This window comes from Dreissena polymorpha, chromosome 2 (assembly GCF_020536995.1).
Source record: "Dreissena polymorpha isolate Duluth1 chromosome 2, UMN_Dpol_1.0, whole genome shotgun sequence".
In the NCBI taxonomy this organism is placed as follows: Eukaryota; Metazoa; Mollusca; class Bivalvia; order Myida; family Dreissenidae; genus Dreissena; species Dreissena polymorpha.
The window spans coordinates 88,175,402-88,203,167 of NC_068356.1; the positions used below are offsets into that span (position 1 = coordinate 88,175,402).

Genomic DNA, 27,766 nt, shown 5'->3' on the forward strand with positions numbered 1-27,766 from the left:
GAGTTACTCACAGGCTGTTCTGGTTTTATGCTGTTTGCACATAGCCATTTTCACTTTGCTTCTAAGTGGGAAAGGGTTAAGTGTCATCCCAGATTAGCGTGTGCAGTCCACTCATGTTTATCAGGGACTACACTGCATCAAGTAAAATTTGTTTTGGAAGAGACCTCATGTAAAGGAAAAATCTTATAAAAGCAGAAGTGTCATAACACGCTTATCTATGACAGCATTTTTAGCTCATCTATTTTTTGAAGAAAAAAAAATGAGCTATTGTCATCACCTTGGCGTCGGCGTCAGCGTCGGCGTCCGGTTAAGTTTTGCGTTTAGGTCCACTTTTCTCATAAAGTTTCAATGCTATTGCATTCAAACTTGGTACACTTACTCACTATCATGAGGGGACTGGGCAGGCAAAGTTAGATAACTCTGGTGTGCATTTTGACAGAATTTTGTGCCCTTTTTATACTTAGAAAATTGAAAATTTTGGTTAAGTTTTGTGTTTAGGTCCATTTTATTCCTTAAGTATCAAAGCTATTGCTTTCATAAGTGCAACACTTACTAACTATCATATGGGGACTGTGCAGGCAAAGTTATGTAACTCTGACTGGCATTTTGACAGAATTATGTGCCCTTTTTATACTTAAAAAATAGAAAATTTGGTTTAGTTTTGTGTTTAGGTCCACTTTATTCCTAAAGTATCAAAGCTTTTGCTTTCATACTTGCAACACTTACTAACTATCATAAGGGGACTGTGCAGGCAAAGTTATGTAACTCTGACTGGCATTTTGACGGAATTATGGACCCTTTATACTTAGAAAATTGAAAATTTGGTTAAGTTTTGTGTTTAGTCCACTTTACCCCTAAAGTATTATAGATATTGCTTTCATACTTGGAACACTCGCAAACTATCATAAGGGGACAATAAAGGACAAGTTGCATAACTCTGGTTGTCATTTTTACGGAATTATGGCCCTTTTTTGACTCCACCTAAACCATCCCCCAAGCCCCCCCCCCCACCCCGAATTCCGCCCCCCCCCCCCAAAAAAAAAAGTTTTTTTTTCTTAAAGATCATCATATAAATGACCACCACACCCTAACACTATACCTATACCCCCCCCCATTTTTTTTAAAAACATGGTTAAACAACACAAATATTTTTATGTATTATTTTATTTTTGAAATACTGTCCAGCCATCCCACCCAAGAATCCCCCCGTCCCCCCCAAAAAAAAGTGCATTTTTTTTGCATTTTGCATTTTTGGAAGAAATGTAATAAATGACCACACCCCCACACTATACACCCCCCTCCACTCCACCCTCCTTCCTTTGTGATTGAGATTGAGATAGGTCCCTTCACCTTTAAAAAGAAAGATAGAATAGCGGTCTGCACCCGCAAGGGGTTGCTCTTGTTCACTCATGCATCAAACCCATTTTTCCCAGAACAAAGTTCTATGTGTTGACCATACAGATCTGATTTGTTCTTATCAAGTCCTGGTCTAAAAGAGTGATATTAAAATCACCATCAAATATACTGTGTGTCCTCATTTTATAACCCAAGTATACAAACAAGTTCATACGGTATTCATGACTATTCATGCCCATCTATTCATCATTCTGTTTTAGAATTAAACTAGTCCTGTAAAGACATCATGAAATTATCTTGCAATAAAGTTGAAAATTACTGAACCTTTGCACCCTTGTCAATATAGAATTGATATATATCATGTTTATTATTAATAAACAATTATATAGAACAATAACCTGAAACCACAAGGTCTGGAGGCGTAATACTAGATATGTAACATCATATAGTGGTGTTCAATAATGGTTCTTTAGGTTTAACCTGCAGGGAAAACTGGCTAATATAGTAAATAAAACTGTGAGTCCATGTGAATAAAAAAAGCTAATTATTAATTTTACCTTCATATAACCTTTCAAATTGTTGTTTTTAACCAGGTTTTCCGAAGGAAAAAACTGGTTATTAGATTGGCGAATGTGGGCGGGCTGGCTGGCTGGCGGGCTGGCGGAATAAGCTTGTCCGGGCCATAACTATGTCGTTCATTGTCAGATTTTAAAATCATTTGGCACATTTGTTCACCATCATTGGACGGTGTGTTGCGCGAAATAATTACGTCGATATCTCCAAGGTCAAGGTCACACTTTGAGTTCAAAGGTCAAAAATGGCCATAAATTAGCTTGTCCGAGCCATAACTATGTCGTTCATCGTCAGATTTTAAAATCATTTGGCACATTTGTTCACCATCATTGGACGGTGTGTCGCGCGAAATAATTACGTCGATATCTCCAAGGTCAAGGTCACACTTTGAGTTCAAAGGTCAAAAATGGCCATAAATGAGCTTGTCCTGGCCATAACTATGTCATTCATTGTGAGATTTTAAAATCATTTGGCACATTTGTTCACCATCATGGGACGGTGTGTCCCACGAAAGAATCACGTCAATATCTCCAATGTCAAGGTTGCCACGACTAAAAATAGATTTAAAAAAAACAAAAAAACTTACAAAGGGGGTTAATTTTTTTTGGTCATTTCAAAAGTTCAGTTTGAGTTTTCTCCCTTTATCAGATTTTTTTTTCACAATGAAAACCTGGTTTTGTGACAATTTTGTCCCTTGTTCAGAATATAATTGTTGACCTAAGAAAAAAAGTGCATGACATTAATACAACTGTGTCCATGTTTTTCTGAAAAGAGCTATATGCTTTATTACTAGTTGCGCTTTGTTTCAAATGTCTCTTGGTCAAAATGTATCCTTGATATAGAAAGAAAATGTGAAAACAACTGTTTCAGACACAAACTTTGTGCTTGCAAACTACAAGACAGAGACATGTAAGAAGCCTCCACGTCTATGCAGGCAGGGATATGCGTGTCCTCACTTTCATAATGCCAGGGACAGGAGAAGGACCCCCAAAATAGCCAAATACAGGTACCCTGTGATTGAATTACACCCTCGCCCTTTTATTCCTGGCCTGTATTACACACTTGACTGTATTATTCTTGGCCTTTATTACACACTTTAACCTATGACGCCCTTTACCCGTATTCTTATGCACCCATGTTTTACCTTCTACCCGTATTCACAAGTGATCATATTTCAGTTCTTTTTCAGCAAGGATTCATGTTCACCAAACGATTCTTAGACTGAAGACAATGAATAAGGACAATTCGTTAAATTCAAATATCAAATCATTCATTTTATACGAGTAAAACTTGCCAATTACCACCTCAAATGACATATTTCTTTATTGAGGACTTTTGTCACTGACATTGGCATGATTGCTTTTGCATATTCAAAGTCAGAAGCTTTTTCATCTTTGATCTAAGTGCTTTTTTGTTCTTAAGTCTTAGAATAGATTGTTAATTACAGGCTCAAGAATGGTCTTGATTAAAAGCGGTTTATTTTGAAAGCGTCGTAGGAATTGTTGCAAGGTCCTATTGATTATGAAAATACTTGTGGCTGTAACTGTCGTTTCATTTAATAAAAAACTAAGATGTAGAATTGATGAGGAAATTTAGAAAAACACATTTCCATATGCTATAAAGCCTTTTAAGAGAGGCCTTAGCTAAAATAAGTGGTTGTTAATTCAAAAATATTCAAATGGCAAAATATTTAAGGTAATAAAAACCCTAAAGGTTTTATACCTTAGGGTGAATCATTTGTGATTAGACTATGGATTGAAAAGTTATCACTATCACTTTTGTAAATCTTTTGTTTTTATCATTACGTTAAGGTGGCTTGTGGCAACCTGGATATTTTGTCCATTTGGTGAACGGGAGATCACAGGATCGATCCCCACTTGAAGTATTCTTTACATCTCCCCAAAAGAAACATAGTCTGTTTCTACCCAGCAAACAGACTCATGAGTGCTGCTATATGCCTTAGGCTTTCAATGCCATCAAACTTTAATAAATAGGCTTGAAACTAATTATGATAACATCAGCATGTTGAGATAATTGTGACATTGTCATTGTCAGGTCTACACCGTGCCCGAATGTGAAGCATGGAGATGACTGGGGTGATCCCACACAGTGTGAGAACGGGGACAACTGCGGCTACTGTCACACAAGAACTGAGCAGCAATTCCACCCTGAGGCAAGTACATTTCAAAGTTGGGCACTAAGAAACTCTGAATTAGTAGCAAACAATAGTTACCTCTTAAAATGTTAAAATCATGCTTCATTTAAAAATACTTTCATCAATTTCAATAGTTGATTGGTTGGTTTAAGAATCCAATTAAGGCATTTACAAAATCCATTAGAGATTTTGGTGGCCATTTGCTTAAGCTTTTGTGATAACATTTTGTCAGTCAGATGTCCTTTGTCGTCAACATTTACCTTGTCTCATTTATAACCAAATCTTCATGAAACATGGTCAGATCATTTGTCCCAATAATATTATGGCCAAGTTCAAACTGGCTTGTGGGGTCAAAAACTAGATTACTTGGTCAAATTTAAACAAAACTTGTGAAACCTAAAAGTCACAATCTGTGCCCAACTGTCATGACATGGCTGCCAAGGGGCGAGGCATTTTTCCTTATATGGCTATAGTAAAACCTTGTTAACAGTCTAGAGGCTACATTTATTGTCCAATCTTCATGAAATTTGGTCAGAAGTTTGGTCTCAATGATATTTTGGATGAGTTCGAAAATAATTATGTTTGCTTGAAAAACATGGCTTCCAAGGGGCGGGACGTTTTTCCTTATATGGCTGTAGTAAAATCTTGTTAACACTCTAGAGGCCACATTTACTGTCCAATCTTCGTGAAACTTGGTCAGAAGATTCATCCCAATAATATCTTGGTCGAGTTTAAAAATGATGCGGGTTGGTTGAAAAAATGGCTGCCAGGGGGGGGCGGGGCATTTTTCCTTACATGGCTTTAGTAAAACCTTGTTAACACTCTAGAGGCCACATTTATTTTTCGATCTTCATGAAACTTGGTCAGAAGATTTGTCCCGTTATTATCTTGTTATCTCAGGTGAGCGACTGTTTGAAAGAGCTGATGGCTTGACATGGCAGTTTTCCTTAAATAGCTATAGTGAGACATTACCAGCTTGGAACATTGGAGTTCATTTTTTCTCAGATTAGCGACTAAGGGCCTACAACCCTCTTGCTCATTAAAGCTTAGTTTTGTTTACAGCATATGATGATTTTCAAATCTGTTTCTTTTAGGTTGACCATAATGTTATTCTTTATGTGGGATCATGCAATCTGTTTTTTGTTTTGTTTTTTGTAAGGACCTTACGCAATTTCAAGGCTGTTATATATTGACTGCATCACTGTAAAAGTGTATGACTTGAACAGATGACCTAATTCATGTATAAATAATAATGCTTTCAATAAATTTCAGTAGGTTTAAACAATAGCGTGAAATTGAGCAATAGACAATACATGTTTCAGAGTATCCCACGATAAAGTATCATAAATATAAGATGTATCTGGTTATTGGCTATTTTCATTTTCCTTGTCAAACAAATGTTCCCTTTCATTTGCAGATCTACAAATCAACTAAATGCAATGACATGGTACAAACCAACTTTTGTCCTCGTGGGGCGTTCTGTGCATTTGCCCATGTGGAACGTAAGTAAATAATTAGTATGTAACCAAGTTGTTTTGAGAAACATTTGATTTACAGATTGGAGTTTGTTTGTTAAATAATGGGCTGGTGGCGTCAACTATCATTTCCATTTAATATGTCGAGAATGAATTGATATGATTCAATGGAACTTCAAATATTGATATTTAATAACAAGACTTCGCTAGGGATTATATATTGGGTGGGTGTTATCATATTTGTCTATGATTTGCTGGAGAAAACATGGAAGTGCTATTCATTTTCATTGAATGCGAATTAAAAACAATAGATGGGTAGAATAATTAACTTTCGCTAGCCCCAGATCTGTCTTTTAATTTATCTAAATTCTAAGCAAATTGTCAGTTTTTTACATTAATTAACATGCCTTAAAAGGGTGTTTAGTTCACTTGCCGGCTTGAATTTGTGACTTCCTTTTTGCACTGGGCAAATACAGTATTCTAAATACTGGCCGCATTGGATGGACCTCATTTCAGATCATAAAACGCTTTGAATTTTTTCAAAAGATGCTTGTTTTGTAGCCAAATGATTTAAAATGGTCGCTGTTTGATACTTGATGTGATGTGTCGATCATAATGATACAATAGCCAGTTGATTTGTGTAAATTTGGGTATAATATTTGCATTAACACAGGGCTCGACACTAACGGTGGTCCATTGACCCAGGGTCAGTAAAAAAATAGGGAGGACCAGTGAAACTAGAAATTTGGTTGATCCGTCGAACCAGTTAAAATTCCTGGCCAGCTTATTGTGAAATACTGGTGGAAAGCCGTTTTCATCAATAGAACAACTTTATATGTTCATAATAAACCTATAATTTCATAATTATGCTATGGGCCGACTCAAGACCGGGATAAAAATAGCAACATATTGGAAATTTCAAGTTTTCTAGATGCCCGGATGACAAAAACCTGTTGTCGCATCAAAAAATGTCTCCCACAAATATGTCTTCGGACTGCGCTGTGATCGATACACAAATTAACATAAAATTCTAATTGTTTGGATTGAGAAATGAACAAAATGGTATTTATTATTTTGAAAAAGCAGCAATAATCAGCATTTATCGATCTTAATACCATCAGAATATACTTTGTTTACCGTAAGAATTTATACGGGAGGGCGCTTAATAATGTTTTGATATTGCGGGAGAGTAAACGTCCGTATTTTGAAGATTACAAGTTTTCGCGATGTGGAATTTCATTCCGGGGGTGTTTGAACCTACGCCTAAAAAACCTAAAACTAATGAAGAGAAGCTTGAAGTACAGCGAAAAATATGAAAGGGATATTGAAATAGTTTAGTAGATAGTATAGTTTTCTTTTTATAAATGCACAATACATTGTGGATAGTCTGAAAAGTAAGTTGAAATTTAGGTAAAATAACGGAGAACTTGTCGGACCTTTTGAAATCTTGGAGGACCAGTAATTTCTGAAAGCTGGTGTACCTTTGGGTCAGTACGTAAAAAAAGTTAGTGTCAAGCCCTGTTAACACCATATTTTCCCTCAAAATGTCAATACGCTTTGACATTTGCAATTTATTTGGAGATAAAACATGTCTTGGAAGGGGTGAGTGCAAAAAAAGATAAAACTTAAAGCACCTTGAACTAAGTGTAACCTGATATTGTCAGGAAGTAGCCCTGCAGGGCAAGTGGCTTTAAACAGATTTTTACACCCATGCTTAATATATAATTTATGTTATTATAGATTTCTGTCAGCGAATGTGAAAATATGAACTCAATGAGCCTTTAACCCTTTTCCACTCAGCACAGGGCCACGCCAAAATTGAGTATCTTTCAGGGAATATTAATAGCTGGGAATTGCAGCTATAATTCTAAATTCATTACAACTTCTGTGAGTCTTGTAAGTTAATTAGGAAGACGATCTGGGGCACACTCTGGGTCCTCACATTATGCAGCCTAGATCTGGGGCACACTCTGGGTCCTCACATAATGCAGCCTAGATCTGGGGCACACTCTGGGTCCTCACATCATGCAGCCTAGATCTGGGACACACTCTTGGTCCTCACATTATGCAGCCTAGATCTGGGGCACATTTTGGGTCCTCACATTATGAAGCCTAGATCTGGGGCACATTCTGGGTCCTCACTTAATGTAGCCTAGATCTGGGGCACACTCTGGGTCCTCACATAATGCAGCCTAGATCTGGGACACACTCTTGGTGCTCACATTATGCAGCCTAGATCCCGGGCACATTCTGGGTCCTCACATAATGCAGCCTAGATCTGGGGCACATTCTGGGTCCTCACATTATGCAGCCTAGATCTGGGGTCGCACTCTGGGTCCTCACATAATGCAGTTTAGATCTGGGGCACACTCTGGATTCTCACATAATGCAGCCTAGATCTGGGGCCCACTCTGGGTCCTCACATAGTGCAGCCTAGATCTGGGACACACTCTAGGTCCTCACATAATGCAGCCTAGATCTGGGTCACACTGTGGGTTCTCACATAATGTAGCCTAGCTCTGGGTCACACTCTGGGTTCTCACATAATGTAGCCTAGATCTGGGTCACACTCTTGGTCCTCACATAATGAAACCTAGATCTGGGTCACTCTGGGTTCTCACATAATGTAGCCTAGATCTGGGTCACACTCTGGGTTCTCACATAATGTAGCCTAGATCTGGGTCACACTCTTGGTCCTCACACAATGTAGCCTAGATCTGGGTCACACTCTTGATTCTCACATAATGCAGCCTAGATCAGGGTCACACTCTTGGTTCTCACATAATGTAGCCTAGATCTGGGTCACACTCTGGGTTCTCACATAATGTATTCTAGATCTGGGTCACACTCTTGGTCCTCACACAATGTAGCCTAGATCTGGGTCACACTCTTGGTTCTCACATAATGTAGCCTAAATCTGGGTCACACTCTGGGTCGTCACATAATGTAGCTTAGATCTGGGTCACACTCTTGGTCCTCACATAATGTAGCCTAGATCTGGGTCATACTCTTGGTCCTCACATAATGTAGCCTAGATCTGGGTCACACTCTGGGTTCTCACATTATGTAGCCTAGATCTTGTTCACACTCTGGGTTCTCACATAATGTAGCCTAGATTTGGGTCACACATTTGGTCCTTACACAATATAGCCTAGATTTGGGTCACACTCTTGGTTCTCACATAATGTAGCCTAGATCTGGGTCATACTCTTGGTTCTCACATAATGTAGCCTAGATCTGGGTCACACTCTGGGTCCTCACACAATGTAGCCTAGATCTGGGTCACACTCTGAGTCCTCACATAATGCAGCCTAGATCTGGGTCACACTCTGAGTCCTCTCATAATGTAGCCTAGATCTGGGACACACTCTGAGTCCTCTCATAATGTAGCCTAGATCTGGGTCACACTCTGAGTCCTCTCATAATGTAGCCTAGATCTGGGACACACTCTGAGTCCTCTCATAATGCAGCCTAGATCTGGGTCACACTCTGAGTCCTCTCATAATGTAGTCTAGATCTGGGTCACACTCTTAGTCCTCACATAATCCAGCCCCAGACTCTGACAGATCTCATAAACTTCAAATTTCACACATACAGCCTGCCAGGTTGTCATACAATATAACTTGACTCAAATGGTTAATTTATTATCAAATTACTCACAGGCTGTACAGGTTTAATGCTTTTTGCTGCTCATCAGTATTTTGGGGTTTGAAATGGAGCCTTTCAGACTGGAATATATTACGAAAGTTCTTTAATTTCATATTAATTTAGATGGGACTACAAACCAGTCAAAGAATTGTATCTGAGTTGTTAGGGTTAAGAGAAAAATTGCTTTATTGTTATTGTCTGTAAATGTGATATTGTGAGCTAATAAAGTCTTTAACCCTTTCCCACTCAGAAGCAAAGTGAAAAGGGACTACAAACAGGTCAATTTTTTTTATCTGAGTAGTAAAGTGTTTATCCCTAGAATGTTTCTAACACGCGTACCTGCATTCTCTCCCGTACAGAGGAGATCACCACTCAGCGAGAGATCATCCAGCAGGGATCCTCCTTCCTGGCAGCCATGATCTCCAACCTGCTGCCCGCCAGCAGTGTCGTCACGTCCAACATGGGGATCAACCTCCCGGTCACGTCTCTCTCCTCCACATGCTCCTCTGCCTCCACGCTGCAAACTGTGGTATTGGTTTCATTTTATGGTTCTTTAATGAATAATAACTAGAGAACTAAGTTAAAGCAACTAAATAAAGGTATTTTATTATTCTTTGGGCCTGCGTTAACTGGGCTTTATGCATGTGTGTAAAGTTTCATCCCAGATTAGCCTGTGCAGTCCGCACTGGCTAATTAGGAACATTTCTTTCTGCTTTTATTAAATTTTTGGTTTAAAGGAGGTCTTTCCTTCATGAAAATGAAGTGAATGCGTAAAGTTGCTCCTGATTAGCCTGTGCATGTGTTGATAATGATGGTGAAATTGATTAAATAAATCAAACAACTGAATAATTGAATAAAGACAGTGGCACATTATATGAGCTGTGTTGTGGGAAATCGGTCTTATTCCATATGAGTCCAGCTTGCGCAGTCTAGCTGTCTGGTCAGGAGATGTTGTTCACTATAAAGTCTGCAAGTTTTTGTGGTCTCATTTTGAAGTAAAAAAGATTTTAAGTATGTCATCTGGGTTTTGTTTTAACAAATCATGCAAAGTCAGGGGTAAGTATATTTGAGCTGCTTTTGGGAACATTGTGGCTATAAAATGCATGTTTAGACAGAAAATGTCGTCCCTGATAAGCCTGTGAGGACTTCAAATGCTTATATGGGACTACACTTTATGCATTAAGCCCAGTTTTCCCAGAATGCAGTTCATTTGTGAAGATTTTTATATATCAGTGTTGATTTCTTTCAGATGGAGGAGACAACGACCAATGGGGTACATTACCCTGGTAACTCATGGACCAAGATGCCAGACCCTATAGGCAAGGAGAGAACTAATAGCACTTCTGGTATATCAGTAAGTAATCCTTGATATTTATGGCAATGATTGTCAATGACCACTTGCCAGGTGTAAACTTCCCTAAATGTGTGTAAATCACATGTCATTTTAACCCTCCACAATCTATATATGAACATTGTATTTACAGTTTTAGGGATGAAAGCTCCCATATTATTTACAGAAATATACACATGTATATACCCTTGCAAACTCTCTCAGAGGATATTTTGGAGTCACTCTGTCCAGTGGTTTGTGGGTTGGTTGTTTTTATGCCCCCGGCAGGGTGGCATATAGCAGTTGAACTGTCCGTCTATCTGTCAGTCCGTCAGAAAACTTTAACATTGGCCATAACTTTTGCAATATTAAAGATAGCAACTTGATATTTGGCATGCACGTGTATCTTATGAAGCCGCACATTTTGAGTGGTGAAAGGTCAAGGACAAGGTTATCCTTCAAGGTCAAAAGTAAAAAAAAAAACAATTCAAGGGAAGTAATAAGCTTTAAAAGGGAGATAATTTCTAACCCTGCCAAATGATATATTGAAATTTTATTTCAAAGTGGCACAATAGGGGGCATTGTGTTTCTGACAAACACACCTCTTGTTTCAATTGGTTTGTCCTTCTGTCTTCATAAAATGTTATTAGTTTGTTGAGCAGACTATTTCCGCATTTTACAATGTATCTTTGTTTTATCTTTACAGATATTAACGAGTAGCAGTGTTTCAAGTCTGAACAACAGTTATGCAAGCAGCCCGCTACCTGAGCCTATAGGCAAGGGCCGCTCTAGTAGCCTCTCCAGCAGTATTACATCAACCTACAGCAACGACAGCTTCTACACACGCTCCAGTATGGACCGCGACGACATTAATCAGGTAATTAATCAGGTAACAAACACTCAGCATGTTTTACCCTTTACCACTTAGATATGTATGTTTACGCATTTGTAGTCCCTTACAAAGATATATTTATTTTAAGACCTTTCTTACTAGATTCAAGTTTTAATGGCTTCAATTCCAATGCTTAGATAATGATGAGCAGCAAACTGCATAAAACCTGAACAGACTGCGAGTTAATTGCAGGCTGTTCTGGTTTTATGCTGTTTGCACATAGCCAAGTGGGAAAGGGTTAAGTTAACATTTGTTTGATATCATCTCTTTTTTTCTAGCTGATTGATTGCATTTCAATACAAAGAATAGTTTACCGTAAAACGTTGTGTATAAGGCGCATTTGTGTATAACGCGCATGTACTTTTTGAAGCAAAAAAATCGGGAAAAAAAATTTGAAGCAAAAAAAATCAGGAAAAAAATCCGTACCGTAGGCTTATTGAAAATAGTTTTATTTACATTGCCGATCTCACGCGTTATTTTATTTTTTCAATTATTAATTATTTTAAAGACAATAACGATAACAATATAACTTGTTTGTGTGTTGTTGTTTTTTATTATATTACGCGTAAAAATAAATGTTCGATTTAAATGAATTATGCATAAAATGCACACTTTCCACGAGGATACCATCAAGGTTTTCATCAGATGTCTCCGAAGTAACTGTCCACGATTTTATCGTGGAGGAGTACACTTAACGGATGGATTAGTGTGCTTGGTATAACTAAGACACTGACATTGACGATTGGTATTTGCACGCGGTTATTCACGCATGACTAATTCACAATTGCGTGTTTTATTTACATTGCCGATCTCATGCGTTCTTTTCGAGTGTCTATAATTGACAGGAGACTTTAACAACTCAAACTTCTAAACACCATTACTGACATGGCGGGCGATAAAACAAACAATGGAGGTGTGAAGCCGTTCGCTGGTTCGCATGTTTTGATAATAGCCCAGCTACACAAAACTTGACAGGTGACGCAAATTGCTCGATAATCACAACCCCAATCTTGACAAGACGTATGAAAATGTGTAAACAAACACAACATTAATTTTATTAACACATTTGAAAAGCAAGAAAAAGCAAGAAAAATAATCATAAATATATCGGGGAAAGACCTTGCCGACATACTATTGTAAATCGACAAGTGCCCCCAAATAAATTGTGTAACCCTAGTACAGTAGGGTATAATATTGCGGGAAAAAACAATAAAATTTAAATGAAAATGGCTCCCTTGTTTTTCATTTTCTTCTTCAAATTTATTTGATTTCAATGCTCTGTACGTACCTGAAAAAGATAGAAAATATTGATGTTAACTTTATAACGTTTGTCCATCTATATTCAGATCGTAAATATAACACAATTATTAACATAGTTACAGTTAAAACAACGGGGAACAGAATGATGCGAGTTACCGTAACTGACAGGGAAAAACTGTCTTGGCATGGCTGTAGTTGTGCATAACGCGCATCAAGTTTTTAAAATTAAATTTGGGGGTAAAAAAGCGCGCCTTATACACAACATTTTACAGTACATGTTTTATCTCAATAAAGCATCATATAAGTTCATAAAACTTTTAATAGCAAGATAGTTTTAATTTTTCAATCTCAATAAAACAATTTGCAAAAAAGAGCAATGTGCTTAATGTCTTTAAAATGAGAGTTTTGTGAAACCTGAAATGGGTATCATAGGTATAAACCCAGACTAAATCTACATCCGGTATGAGAATAGGACAGATGCATAAAATTTTAAATACGCAGTGTGAGAAGGTGGGGCTAGTGCCCTGTAGAAAACTACAATTGTGGTATTGATAAGCATCGCACATCCAGAAACTCCTGTACCAATTGAAAGCTGACATTCAAGACATAAATAAAGTTTTAATAAAATATGTCAGTGGGTATAGTTCTGTTAAGCTTCAAACCTTATCTCGACACCTGAGTCTTGTTGAGATAGAGATAATAAACCCAACTGATAGGGTAATGAAACAGATGATTGTTTCTGTATGCCATCTTTAATTTTAGTTAGAATGATAACCTCATAGGCGGAGGGATATTGTTTTGGCGTTGTCCGTCTTTCCATCCGTCCGTCTTTCTGTCCGTCCAGAGCCATATCTTGGAAGTGCTTTGGCGGATTTCATTAAAACTTGGTATGAGTATATATATGGATAACAGGATGATGCACGCCAAATGTCATTGTACACCATCTGTTTATAATGGAGTTATGGCCCTTTGTATCTTGAAAAAATGCTTTTTTGAGTGTCAAATATAAAACTTGTGTCCAGAAGCATATTGGCGGGGATATCAATTCAACGAATTTGCTTGTTCATATTTGATTGGAAAAGAACATTCAACAAGCCTTTTACAATAATTGTATGTTGAATGCATATACCTTATAATAAAGTGACACACTTAAGCTGATTTATTTGCTGGAATTAGTAGGAAATGTATGAAGACATGTTAATACGCTTGATTGAAGTGTCCATTTTTTAAGGTTGCCTTTTGGTTAACCTTTTCCAAACAGATCAAATTAAGACAACAGCTTAAAGAGATTGACCAGGACCCCAACTTAGATTCAGTGGAGAAAGCCAAACGCAAACAGAATCTGATGTTGGTGCACAATCTGGGCAGTTCGGGAGCGTTCATAGGCTTTGGCAACAACTCTATGTCTCTGCCGAACACCACCATGTCCCCCTTTGCAACAGCGTTCTATCCGCCCAGGGATACTGTTGGATCAGTGATAGGTAAGCACTTATCTAAAGAGATAATATGGAGGCTTGAACAAAATTTAATGTCAATCATATTTAAATAAGTCTGTACTTTTAACCAATTGTCACATTCACACAGCTTTAATTTTTAGCTCACCTGATTGCTCAGGTGAGCTTTTCTGACCGGTCTTTGTCCGTCGTATGTCCGTCTGTCCGTAAACATTTGCTCGTAAACACTCTAGAGGCCACATTTATTGTCCCATCTTCATGAAACTTGGTTAAAAGCTTTGCCCCAATAAAATCTCGGCGGAGTTCGAAACTGGGTTGTGCCGGGTCAAAAACTAGGTCACAAGGTAAAAAAAAGAAAAACCTTGTAAACACTGAAGAAGTCACATTTTATGTTCAATCTTCATGTAACTTTGTCAAAATGTTTGTCTTAATGATATCTTGATTGAGTTCAAAAGTGGTTCTTGTGTGTTGAAAAACATGGCCCCCAGTGGGCGGGGCAGTTTGCCTTATTTGGCTACAGAGAAACCTTGTAAACACTCTAGAAGTCACAATTTTTGCCCAATCATCATGGAAGTTGGTCAAAACATTGGTTTTATTGATTTCTTGGACGAGTTCGAAAATGGTCCAGATCGGTGAAAAAACATGGCCGCCAGGGGGCGGGGCAGTTTTCTCTTTATGTACATAGTGAAAACATGGGAACACTCTAGAAGTCACATTTTTGGTCCAATGTTCATGAAATTTGGTCAGAACATGTGTTTTTTGGATATGACAGTTGAGTTCGAAAATGGTTTGGATTGGTAAAAAAGCATGGCTGCTGGGGGGGGGGGGTCATTTTCCTTATATTTATATAGTAATAACAGCTTTTGAACACTATAGGCCATCCTGAAAAATGCTTTTGTTTGGCATAACCCGACTGACCCACTAAAATCAGCCCGACTGAATTTTTTTTGGATACTTTCCAAAAAAAATTTTTTTTGCTCGCCGAAACTTTTTTCTGCTTAATTTTTCCTTTCCGCTTTTTATCCTTTCCGGTTATTTGCGTCATTTAATTAAATGCTCTTTCAAGGATATCTAGAATAGCAATGAACAAAACGCGTACCGGTATTTATTTGAGTCGCCTATTTATTTGACATGTGCATATGCGATTCATTAGACTTTAAATACAATTAAACCGCTCCTGTTTTTCTCGTATCCCTTTAATTAAAATTTGCTGCTGTCGTTCAGGATAGTTTGGGAGTTAAAATACAAATAAATTATCACCGTTCAATTCGATTCGGCAATCGGCAGGGATGTGTAATATTATCGCCATATAACTTATTATTTAATTACCACTATTTAATTCAGTTCGGTAAATATTCAGTAGAATGAAAAACAGTGGTCAGCTTAGAAATATTAAATAACGGGTATTGTCACGTTTTTGCTTCATTTGCTTATCTCTTTATACGACTTTCCAACCGGTCGCTATTTTGGAGGCAAACGGCGATATTAAATGTGTATTCAAATTATACAACATCTGCGAATGAATGACCCAATATTATCCGATAGCTCCACCTGTTCTCACGTTTCATTCGACAACGTCATGTCATGTGTAAGCGAGCTCAATGCTGATTGGCCAGCTACCATGTGCACTTCATTAACAATAAGGCCAAGCAATGTCAAATCGGGTACAGACCAGGTTTCCTTAACTGTTCGAATTGCGAACACTTTCATTAAAACAAAGAGACAAATATAGAAAACCAGTCCGGATTAAAATGGCGGATGTTTTGAACGAAATTTTACTAGATTTTCGCATTTTCGCAATTTAGATTTTTCTTTAGCCAAATTCTCAATAGTTTCGCAAATGACTCAAATGGCGAATGACAGCTCGAGCATTACGAACGTGTTATTATTGGAATAAATGCTCACTATTACAGGGCTCACGCTGTCGTTCGCCATTTGCGAATTTAATTGGCTCAAGAAAAATATTATTTGCGAATATGCTTAAATCTCGTTAAATTTCATTGAAAACATCCGCCATTGGAAGATAGCAAACTTTTGAATATGTTTTTTAGCTCACCTGAGCGATAGCTCGGGGTGAGCTATTGTGATCACTCACCGTCCGGCGTCCGTCCGTCCGTCCGTCTGTCTGTCTGTCTGTCTGTCTGTCTGTCTGTCTGTCTGTCTGTCTGTAAACAATTTGTAAACATCTTCTTCCACTAAACCATTGAGCCAATTTCAACTAAATTTCATGTGGAGCATCCCTAGGTCATGAGACAAAAGAATTGTTAAAAAAAATTTGATCACATAACCAAGATGGCCGCCATGACCATATATGGTAAAAACCTTAAAAAATCTTCTTGTCAGAAACCGCTCATCAGATTTTCAAAAAATTTCACAGGGATGACCTTTGAAGGCTCCCCTGAAAAAGTTGTTCAAAGAAATTTGATTCGTCAAAAAACATGGCCGCAGGAGCTCGTTGAACTTTGCATGTTTATTCGTTTTTGCCTATTTTGTGAAAACTTTCAAAAATCTTCCACATTTTTTGTCCGATCCTTTCCAAATTTGCACAGTGTCTTTATATCAATGAGGACACGAACCCTACAAAAAATGAGCATTATTGGTCCATGAAGTACAGAATTACCTCCCCTTGAATTGAGAAAATGGTGTTTATGCAATAAAGTCCAAATTTTTCATCCAATTCTTTCCAAACTTGCACAGTGTCTTCATATCAATGAAAACTCGAGCCCTGTCGAAAATGAGCAACATCGGACAATTAAGTCCAGAATTATCTCCTTGAGATGGCAGATTTAGAAATAATTATAGTGTACTCTTTTTTCCAATTAATAGTGCTATTAGAGTTAAGGATTTGCTGGCTACAGGCCAGGCTTCTCTGACACGATTCTCTTCTGATGGCTTTGCTGCAGACCACATAAACCCTTAACCCAGAACAGTTAATTCTTTCTGCAAATGTTTGTGACTGTGGAAATCATTGAAATAAAAGGAGAAATTGCTGAAATTAGCATTTTCTCCTTTCATCACAATGCTTCCTACCCTAATAAATCAGTTTCTTCTTATTCCATTATAATTTAATTTGTCGTCTGCAACCTCTTTCAATTTGGAAAAGGGTTAACTACCAGAAATCAATTAATGCTGTAGTTTTGTTGATGAGAAATTATTTTTCCTTTAAAATGGGAGGTGATTATTGCTTAGGAAATTGCTCTGGTAGGGTTGAATCATTGTGGGAAATTGAGAAATTGTTCAGTCCAAAATATGTTGATTGGTAAAGGGTTAAATGGATACCATTTTTAAAATGGGAGGTGATTATTGCTTAGGAAATTGCTCTGGTAGGGTTGGATCATTGTGGGAAATTGAGAAATTGTTCAGTCCAAAATATGTTGATTGGTAAAGGGTTAAATGGATACCATTTTTTCCCAAGTTACCCTTTTCCTTATGCGAACATGGGTTGCCTGTTTAGTGGATGATATCTTGTCAATTTTGAGAAAAAAGAGGAATCTCTTCAAAACAAGCAAAAATTCCTTTTATCTCAATGTGTAAGTCCACTTTTTAGCGTACCTGAGCAGATCATATTTTCCTCCTAAACCATTGAGCCAATTTCAACCAAATTTCATGTGGAGCATCCTTACGTCACGGGAAAAAAATATTGTTAAAAAAAATTTGGTCACATAACCCAGCTGGCCGCCATGCCCATATATGGTCAAAACCTTAAAAAATCTTCTTGTCAGAAACGGCTCGTCGGATTTTCAATTTTTTTTACAGGGATGATCCTTAAAGAATCCCCTAAAAAAGTTGTTCAAGAAAATTTGTTTCGTCGAAAAACATGGCCGCAGGAGCTCTTTGAACTTTGCATGTTTATACGTTTTTGCATATTTTGTGAAAACTTTGAAAATCTTCTTGTCCATAACCATAAGGCCTAGGGCTACCAAATTTGGTATGTGCCAATTTCAACCAAATTTCATGTGGAGCATTCCTACGCCACGAAAAAAAAATATTGTTAAAAAATAATTTGGTCACATAACCAAGCTGGCCGCCATGCCCATATATGGTCAATACCTTAAAAAATCTTCTTGTCAGAAAGGGCTCGTCGGATTTTCAATTTTTTTTACAAGGATGATCCTTAAAGGCTCCCCTAAAAATTTGTTCAAGAAAATTTGTTTCTTGTCAATTACCATTGGGCCTAAGGCTATTAAATTTGTTCAGGTGAGCGATTCAGGGCCAATGTGGCCCTTTTTATTGTTTGATGATTCTGTACAATATGGCATTCTTTTGTCAAACAATTAAAGCGAGACTATACAATTTTTATATGTGTTAATTTGTAATATATTGATAAATACATGTTACAATAACACAAAATAGGCAAGATATTGAAGACGAATTTCATAAAATGCAATAAAGACAAATAAGCGAAGACAAATAAGTGCCCCGAGCTGATGGTGACGAAGATATTTCGTACATATTTTCCTACAATAACCGAAGAATTCGTCTTTTTATTAGGATCAGAGTTAGTGTTTGTGTGTCGAATGAATAGACATCGCTGCAGGAATTTAAAAACAACCATTAAACTAAATTAAGATTCACATCGTACATGCATGATATACATTCTGGCGAATTCTACTGTACAGACATTTTCGATTTCAGAATTAAATATCTCGCTTATTTCGCATTTTTTGACACATGTTCTTCTTAAGTTATATTTTAAATTATATTGAAATGTATGACCTTGTTAACACTCTAGAGGTCACATTTATTTTCCGATCATCATGAAACTTGGTCTGAAGATTTGTCCCAATGATATCTTGGATGAGTTTGAAAATGGTTTTTGTTGCTTTAAAAACATGGCCACCAGGGACGGGGAATTTTTCCTTATATGGCTATATATGGCTTAATTAAAACCTTGTTAACACTCTAGAGGCCACATTTATTGTCCAATCTACATGAAATTTAGTCAGAAGATTGGTTTCAATGATATCTTGGATGAGTTCGAAAATAATTATGTTTGCTTGAAAAACATGGCTTCCAATGGGGCGGGGCATTTTTTTTCTTATACGGCTATAGTAAAATCATGTTAACACTCTAGTTTTATTTAATTCAGTTGCCCAATCTTCATGAAATTTGGTCAGAACTTTTGTGTCCTGTGTAGTAAAGTTTGGTTTTATTATGTCAGTATTATGTACCATTAACTGTTTTATTTAATTTTTCATAACACAGAATTTTCATAATTAACAACTGTTTTAGTCATTATTACTCATGGTAAGCCTATCAACTAAGAGAAAGCTGAAATGAAGACAACATGTACACAATTTTGCAGTATCTATCTCCATTGTTTAACCTGCTGAGTCATATTTCCCAATTTATTTTTAGTTCTGCTCTAGAACTTGTTAGACCCCAGATATTGATCATTGCAGTGTGTAACTATTTACCACTCAGCTTACTGACCCTCTCACTTTGCTGTATGCCAGATGTTAATATCAGTGGTCAATAATAAAAGCTGGTTGAACTGTTTGATATATTTTTAGCTCACCTGATTGCTCAGGTGAGCTTTTGTGACCGGTCTTTGTCCGTCGTATGTCTGTCCGTCCGTCCGTTAACATTTGCTTGTAAACACTCTAGAGGCCACATTTCTTGTCCCATCTTCATGAAACTTGGTCAGAAGCTTTGTCCCAATGAAATCTCAGCCGAGTTCGAAACTGGGTTGTGCCGGGTCAAAAACTAGGTCACTAGGTCAAAAAAAAATAAAAACCTTGTAAACACTATAGAAGTCACATTTCATGCCCAATCTTCATGTAACTTTGTCAAAATGTTTGTCTTAATGATATCTTGGTTGAGTTCAAAAGTGGTTCCGATCTGTTGAAAAACATGGCCGCCAGTGGGCGGGGCAGTTTTCCTTATTTGGCTATAGAGAAACCTTGTAAACACTCTAGAAGTCACAATTTTTGCCCAATCATCATGAAAAATGGTCAAAACATTGGTTCAATTGATGTCTCGGACGAGTTCGAAAATGGTCGAGATCGGTGAAAAAACATGGCCGCCAGTGGGCGGCGCATTTTTCTCTATATGTATATAGTAGCAGTTTTCCCTATTTGGCTATAGAGAAACCTTGTAAACACTCTAGAAGTCACAATTTTTGCCCAATCATCATGAAAGTTGGTCTAAACATTGGTTCTATTGATATCTCGGACGAGTTTGAAAATGGTCAGGATTGGTGAAAAAACATGGCTGCCAGTGGGCGGGGCATTTTTCTCTATATGTATATAGTGAAAACATGTGAACACAGTAGAAGTCACATTTTTGGCCCAATTTTCATGAAATTTGCTCAGAACATTAATTTTGTTTCCTTGATACGAGAGTTGAGTTCAAAAATGGTTCCGGTCAGTTGAATAACATGGCTGCTGGGACGGGGGCAGTTTTCTCATTATGCCCCCCCCCTTTCAAAGAAGAGGGGGTATATTGTTTTGCTCATGTCGGTCCATCCGTCCACCAGATGGTTTCCGGATGATAACTCAAGAGCGCTTATGCCAAGGATCATGAAACTTCATAGGTACATTGATCATGACTCGCAGATGACTCCTATTGATTTTTAGGTCACTAGGTCAAAGGTCAAGGTCACGATGACCCGAAATAGTAAAATGGTTTCTAGATGATAACTCAAGAACGCCTATTCCTAGGATCATGAAACTTCATAGCTACATTGATCATGACTCGCAGATAACCCCTATTGATTTTCAGGTCACTAGAACAAAGGTCAAGGTCACGATGACCCGAATTAGTAAAATGGTTTCCGGATGATAACTCAAGAACACTTAGTCCTAGGATCATGAAACTTCATAGGTACATTGATCATAACTCGCAGATGACCCCCATTGATTTTCAGGTCACTAGGTCAAAGGTCAAGGTCACGATGACCCAAAATAGTAAAATGGTTTCCGGATGATAACTCAAGAAGGCTTAGGCCTAGGATCATGAAACTTCAAAGGTACATGGATCATGACTCGTAGATGACCCCTATTGATTTTCAGGTCACTAGGTCAAAGGTCAAGGTCACGGTGACCCGAAATAGTAAAATGGTTTCCAGATGATAACTCAAGAGCGCTTATGCCTAGGATCATGAAACTTCATAGGTACATTGATCAAGACTCGAAGATGACCTCTATTGATTTTCAGGTCACTAGGTCAAAGGTCAAGGTCGGGGTGACCTGAAATAGTAAAATGGTTTCTGGATGATAACTCAAGAACGCTAATGCCTAGTATCATGAAACTTCATAGGTATATTGATTATGACTGGCAGATGACCCCTATTGATTATCAGGTCACTGGGTCAAAGGTCAAGGTCACAGTGCCAAATGACGTATTCACTCAATGGCTGTCAAGGTCACGGTGACTCAACTTAGAAAAATGGTTTCTGGATGATAACTCAAGAATGCTTACGCCTAGGATCATGAAACTTCATAGGTATATTGATCATGACTGGCAGATGAAATAATGATGAAACTTGACCAAAATGTTTGTCTGGTCACTATCTAGGTCAAGTTTGACATTTGGTAAAGATTGAATGAACCGACTCCTCTCAGGTGATCGAACTAGGGCCATCTTGGCCCTCTTGTTTAAATAGCTTGTGGTACTGTTTGTGACTTAAGATGAATGTAAATTAGGAGAAGGCAGATTCTGAATAGCATATATTTTCACATAGTATTTATGGACTCATTAAATTTGGTTAGAATTCACTATAATTCTTGAATCAATTATCATTTCAGTTTTGACCCAAACAGCTAACATTCCTGCTGTTCAGAGCCGTGAATGGATCAATAATCACCAATTTATACATTTCCACTTTTCAGAGCATGGACTTGAAGATATAACTCTAGATGATATAGATATCAACAACTTAGACAAGGAATTCGACAATGACACAAACTCACTCAGCAGTTCAATAAGTGCAGGACTATCATCAGGTACAGGCTTTCAGGCTTTCAACGACTTTAGTAACGGTAATTTACTTAAGATTCGCACAGACAGTTCTGTATATATATGTTTTTATGCCCCCGAAGGAGGGCATATAGTGATCGCACTGTCCGTCACACTTTGCGTTAAGGTTTCGAAAAATGCTCATAACTTCTATGTCGCTTCAGATGTAACATTCATATTTGGTATGCATGTGAATGTGGACAAGGCCTTTCCATACACACACACAATTTTTACCCTTTGACCTTGAACTTAGGGTCTGCGTATAGGTTTCGAAATATGTGTTAAGGTTTCATAAAATGCTCATAACTTCTATCAAAGCTTTTATCGGGTGCATACTAGTATGTAATCCTAAAGAGACAACTCTTGTTTGTTAGTGACAAGGGAAAAAGTCTGATTGACATTCTTTTATGTTCAATATAACCACTCTTGGCTTATGGGTTTGCAGTTGATTATTAAAATGTTTAATCAAAACTTACACTACTCACTTAATAGTAAAAGAATGTGGTTGTGGACGTACAAGCATATTTTGTAAAAAGTTTTAGTTCTTGTTAGTATTGTAAGTGTTGTATTTAAGGAATTTAAACATACAAAGTTCTTAATATTACATCTAATTTTTTATTTGCATAAAACAGACATGTAAGTTATGCATGTATGACTTTGATACTTTTAAAGGGACCTTTTCATAGATTTAGGCAGATATTGAAGTTTGTTATTAAATGCTTTATATTATTATATATTGATGAATGTAAACATTAGATAAAAAAGCTCCAGAGAAAAACAAGAATCAAATTAAAAAAAGAAAAAAAAGTAACCCTCAACTGGTCTTGAACCACTGATTCCTGAAGTAAAAGTCTCCCGATTAGACCATTCGGCCATCCGTGCTCATACAATGAGTGATGTTATTTTTTATACTTTATATAAGCAATCCTCGTAGTGTCACAACATATAACAACAACAACAGAACTCTCCAAATAATTCAATTGTTTCGCGTTGCAACGCTTTATAATTTTCAGGTTTTTAAATCGTTAAAAGATGCATATAATGGATATTTTAGAGGATGGTAAATGTTCAGTATTACTGTTTCCTCACAAATATCAAAAATGAAAATTGGCGAATCTGAAACATTTTTTTTAAACATTTTGTCCATTTACCAAAACGTGAAAAGGTCCCTTTAATAAGGACTGTGTGAACACAGGTTTTGGGTCTACGTCTATACCTATTGGAATACCGCCCTGCAACATCCAGCGTGGAAGTATTGGCAGCCTATCCCAGTCGCCCACCTCACCATATGGTAGCTTCCCCCACGCTATTATACCACTACAGACGCAGAAGGAATCGCATACTGAGGTATGTTCTTGTACAAAAGTGAGTAATACCTAGTTCTGCTTATTAAGGCCTTATGGGTAATAACTTTTGTGCACTTATTATAGTATTCTGGATTGTGTTTCATATTACTAGTAATTAACCTCTACTGCTGTGTATGTTATTGAAAATTCATTTCAATTGTCTGATCTGAAGAAATAAAATCAAAAACATCTAACGTCATATTTCTATTTGAAAAAACAAAAAGCAAAAACCCTGAGATTTAAAATTGTACAAATCAAGTTTTATGAAATGAACACCTCTTAATAGTTCCACAATTATTAATTATTAAGAACAATTATTAAGTGTTTTGGGAAACACTTAACGCATATGCATTAAGCCACATTTTCCCAGAACGTTGATTGTATCAATTGCGGTTATTAAGTTCTTGTTAATGCACTCTTTGATACTCAACAGAGCTACCTGAGACCTCACAATCACATTAGACCATTTTACACACATACATTAAGCCCCATTTTCCCAAAGCTCAGCTCAAATAACTCCCTGTTTTAAAGCCACTTTCTTGATGAGTTATTCTTCCCAAATCAACAGAGCTACCTGGGACATCACAATCACATGAAGTTCTCAGGGAGCCCATTTGCGGAGGTGAACTCGATGTCGCCCCGGAGCGGTCCCATGGGTCTGCACTCGCCACTCTACTCTCAGTCGGTGACGGGGGTAGGGGCCAATGGCAGCGCCAGCGGGGACATCAGCAAGCTGCTCTCCGACGTGAACATGTACAAGACAAAGCTGGAGCACTGGGAACAGGCTTACAATCAGGCAAAGGCGGTGGGTGTATTGGACTGTATTGAGGCTTTTTCTAATGTTTTGGAATACTGTAAAATCATTTATATTTGTTAACATAAAATTGTTCTTGTTTTTCAAAATATGGCTTTTTCATGGACATGAAATTTGTGGAAAATTTTAGAGGAAAAACATGAGGAATTAGTTGGTTATTGTTAAATGTGTTTGTTTTAAATAAGTGGATTGCTCAACCCACGAAATCGTCAAAAATTAATATCCCACAAACAATAATGATTTTACAGTATGAAACATACCTGTTTATTTGTTAACGAATGTGTCAATTTATTTTAAATTGGAAAAATGCATTATTGCTTGATTTATCACTTTTGAATAATACACGTAGTTGTTAAACCTCACATTAAACAGAAAATGCTCAAGAAAAAGATATCAGTTAAATGGATAATATACCTTCTCTTTTATTCCTATACTCAACAGCTCTATTTCTTATCTGAAAGTTATTTATCAATTGTAAAATTTGGATCTGGATTTGTAGAAAAAATATACGTTTTTCCTTGAACAGATGGCAGAATAATGGTCATAACTCAGCCAAAAAAAGCCATGTGAAAGGCTTTGATTAAAAAAATGTCTTGAGTTACCAGGCTGGTTATCTTTCTTGATTTTTGATGGAGACCTGGGCTACAACATAAAATAATTGGGCTACAACATACTATAATTGGGATACAACAAACTATAATTGGGCTACAACATATAATACCATTAAATTTGATTGCATGAAAGCTTAGCTTTAAATAAATTTTGCTATTAACTCAAAAAAAATCATGATTGTATGGTTTGAAAATTTGAGATTTTGATACAGATATTACATTTTTGCAATGTATAACTTTTTTGTAAAAAGACAAACACAGAAAAGATAGGGAATTAAAAAAAACATGTTTGAAAATTGAAGGCGTGTGAAGCATGGAAGAAAGAAGCTGAAGACAGCTCTAGGAAAGTGAAGACAATGGAAGATGAGAAAAACAGCATTGTTAAGCAGCGCGATGAGGTAACATTTTCTATTGGTGCTAAACAGGTGTGATGTCATGCTTATGTACCTTGTTTTTTTTTTCAACTTTAAACTGCTTTAAATCTCTTGTTTAGCTAAAAATACCCTTGTCAACTTGTGTCTCGCCAAACTAAAATATAAGGTCGTTCTTATTGGTTTAAAAATAAACCTCTTTATTTTTATTTTTTTTTATCTTTCGAATTTGTCGTCTTTTATCCTATAGATATGCATGTATATATTGTATGGTTAACAACAACTAAGTTATTGGATTCTAGTATTTCCTGGAATAGTCTAATTCCAGCTTTCTATTCTTTGATGTTGCGGCTCAATTACTTTGCAAAACTCCTATTATTTGCATGCCAAGGGCAGCAAACTGTTACAGAATATTAATCTGCAAGTGCTTCTCACCATATTGTCAAGTTTTTAGCTCAGGTGTTTCGGAGAAAACCCGAGGTATTGTCATAGCAAGCTCGTGGTGTCCTGAAACCTTACCATTTTGTTAACCTTTTAAACATTGGTTCTACAATAAAAGTGCTTCCACTTTCAACATTGAAACTTCATATTTAGCTGCACCTTGATGAGTTCTACATGCCACACCCATTTTTGGGTCACGAGGTCAAACGTCAAGGTCACTGTGACCTCTAAAAAAATAATTCTGACAAGCTTTCATTTATTCAAAACTGCACCCCAGCCGAGCGTTGGCATCCGTAATGCAGTGCTCTTGTTTTGATTGCATTAGCTTTTAAGATGTAATTGTCCTTTGTTAACAAATACATTATGCCAGGGCCGTGTAAATACAGTTGTTTTTTTATTAAGAATGCTGATTCTGTACCCTCTGACAACAATGCACCGCCAGTGAGGGGTACACTGTCTGAGACAGCTTTTTACCTTTTGCCAAAGGCAGAGGGATATAGAATTGGTGTTGTCCGTCTGACGGTCCGTCCTTCATTTTTTCACTAAAAAATTATATGATGGGGGATATCAATTCAATAAAACTGCTTGTTGTTAAGTATATGAATGAAGTAACTGTCAACAGCAAGCAATACATTACCCTTTCCTGCTCAGAAACAACGTGAAAGGGCTATTTGCAACCAGCATACAACCGGTAGAGCTTGTGAGTAACTCACAGGCTATTCAGGTTTTATGCTGTTGGCTGCTCATCAGTATCTTAGGGATGGAAATTAAGCATTTAAAACTTGAATCTATTAAGAAAGGTCCTTGATTTAATTTGATTTTCTAAGGGACTACATATGCATGTAATGCATGTATGAGCGGGTAAGGGTTAACAGCACAGAATGTTTGCTCTCTCAGGCTTTGAAGAAGTTGAAACAGGATTCTTCAAGCATGAAAACAGCTGGAACAGTATTACAGAACATGCCCACGTCAGCAGCCGAACTGGATGCAATTATGTTGCCACAGTTGCATCATCTACGGCATCAGCTTAAGTCAGATCTGGAGAAAATTGATCAGGTACGCAGGATTTGTTACTAGTTTTACCATGGATGGAAATTAGTACAGAACTACTAGCAATTAATGGCTACTAAAATTTATAATTGGCTCATAGAATTTCTGAGAAAACGCATTGTCCATTGTCATTTGGGGAACCAAAAAACTAGGCATCTGGGTCAAATTTAAGAGAATGCTTGTGAACACTATAAAGGCCTTATTTGTTGATAAATCTTCATGAAACTTGGTGAGAACATTTGTATTATATTTATATCTTGGCTGATTGCCAAATTGGGTCATGTGTGGTCAAAAAGTAGTTCATTAGGTCAAATTTAAGAAAAAGCTTCAGCCTTGTGAACACTCTAAAGGGTAAAATCTTTCAAACACACTAAGGGCCCATTAATCAGCCAATCTTTATGAATTTTTCCCAAAAATATGTCCCTATAATATCTCAGCCGATTTTGAAATTATGACGTTAGGTCAAAAACAAGGTTGTATGGTTGATTCTAAGAAAAGCTTTGAACATTCTATAGAGGAATTTTTTTTTCCTGATCTTTATGAAACTTGGTTGTCCCAAATTGTATTTGCTGAGTTTGAAACACATGGTTTGAAAAACTAATTCATTCTGTCAAATTAAAAAATCTTGTGAATACTAGATACTAATATTTATTTCCCAATTTTCATTAAAAAAATATGAGAACATTTATCCCAATGATGCCACATATGTGTTTGAAACTGGGTCATGTTTGGTCTAAAACTAGGTCACTTATCAAAGAAAAAGCTTAGAACACACTAGAAGACATATTTGTATTCAAAGTCTTCATGAAACTTTATTTAAACATTTGTTCAAATGATTTCTTTGTTTTTTGAGATACAGTTCTAGTCCGCTGAAAATCATGACCTGTATCTGGGTATTTTAATATGAACACTTAAGAATTACATTTTTAACCAGGTTTTCCGAAGGAAAAAACTGGTTATTAGATTGGCGAATGCGGGCGGGCTGGCGGGCTGGCTGGCTGGCGGGCTGGCTGGCTGGCTGGCGGGCTGGC

General features: G+C 37.1%; 2 protein-coding genes across 6 annotated transcripts in view; both read left to right on the forward strand.

The window, feature by feature from the left end:
- The window catches only part of LOC127867957 (folliculin-interacting protein 1-like), a 280,754-nt gene that overhangs the window by 40,501 nt on the left and 212,487 nt on the right, over positions 1-27,766 (forward strand). The window lies entirely within an intron of this gene.
- Positions 1-27,766, forward strand: part of LOC127867959 (putative E3 ubiquitin-protein ligase UNKL) — a 34,312-nt gene that overhangs the window by 3,310 nt on the left and 3,236 nt on the right. Inside the window, exons 4-15 of one of the 5 annotated variants that reach the window (XM_052409484.1) lie at positions 2,800-2,935; positions 3,985-4,102; positions 5,502-5,586; positions 9,567-9,736; positions 10,457-10,561; positions 11,244-11,426; positions 13,951-14,170; positions 21,976-22,125; positions 23,298-23,449; positions 24,017-24,253; positions 25,176-25,271; positions 26,583-26,741. In XM_052409484.1, the coding sequence (XP_052265444.1) occupies positions 2,800-2,935; positions 3,985-4,102; positions 5,502-5,586; positions 9,567-9,736; positions 10,457-10,561; positions 11,244-11,426; positions 13,951-14,170; positions 21,976-22,125; positions 23,298-23,449; positions 24,017-24,253; positions 25,176-25,271; positions 26,583-26,741 (1,811 nt within the window). Of the gene's footprint in view, positions 1-2,799; positions 2,936-3,984; positions 4,103-5,501; positions 5,587-9,566; positions 9,737-10,456; positions 10,562-11,243; positions 11,427-13,920; positions 14,171-21,975; positions 22,126-23,297; positions 23,450-24,016; positions 24,254-25,175; positions 25,272-26,582; positions 26,742-27,766 lie in introns of all 5 variants that reach the window. The other 4 variants (XM_052409487.1, XM_052409482.1, XM_052409486.1 and 1 more) reach the window with 4 other exon arrangements.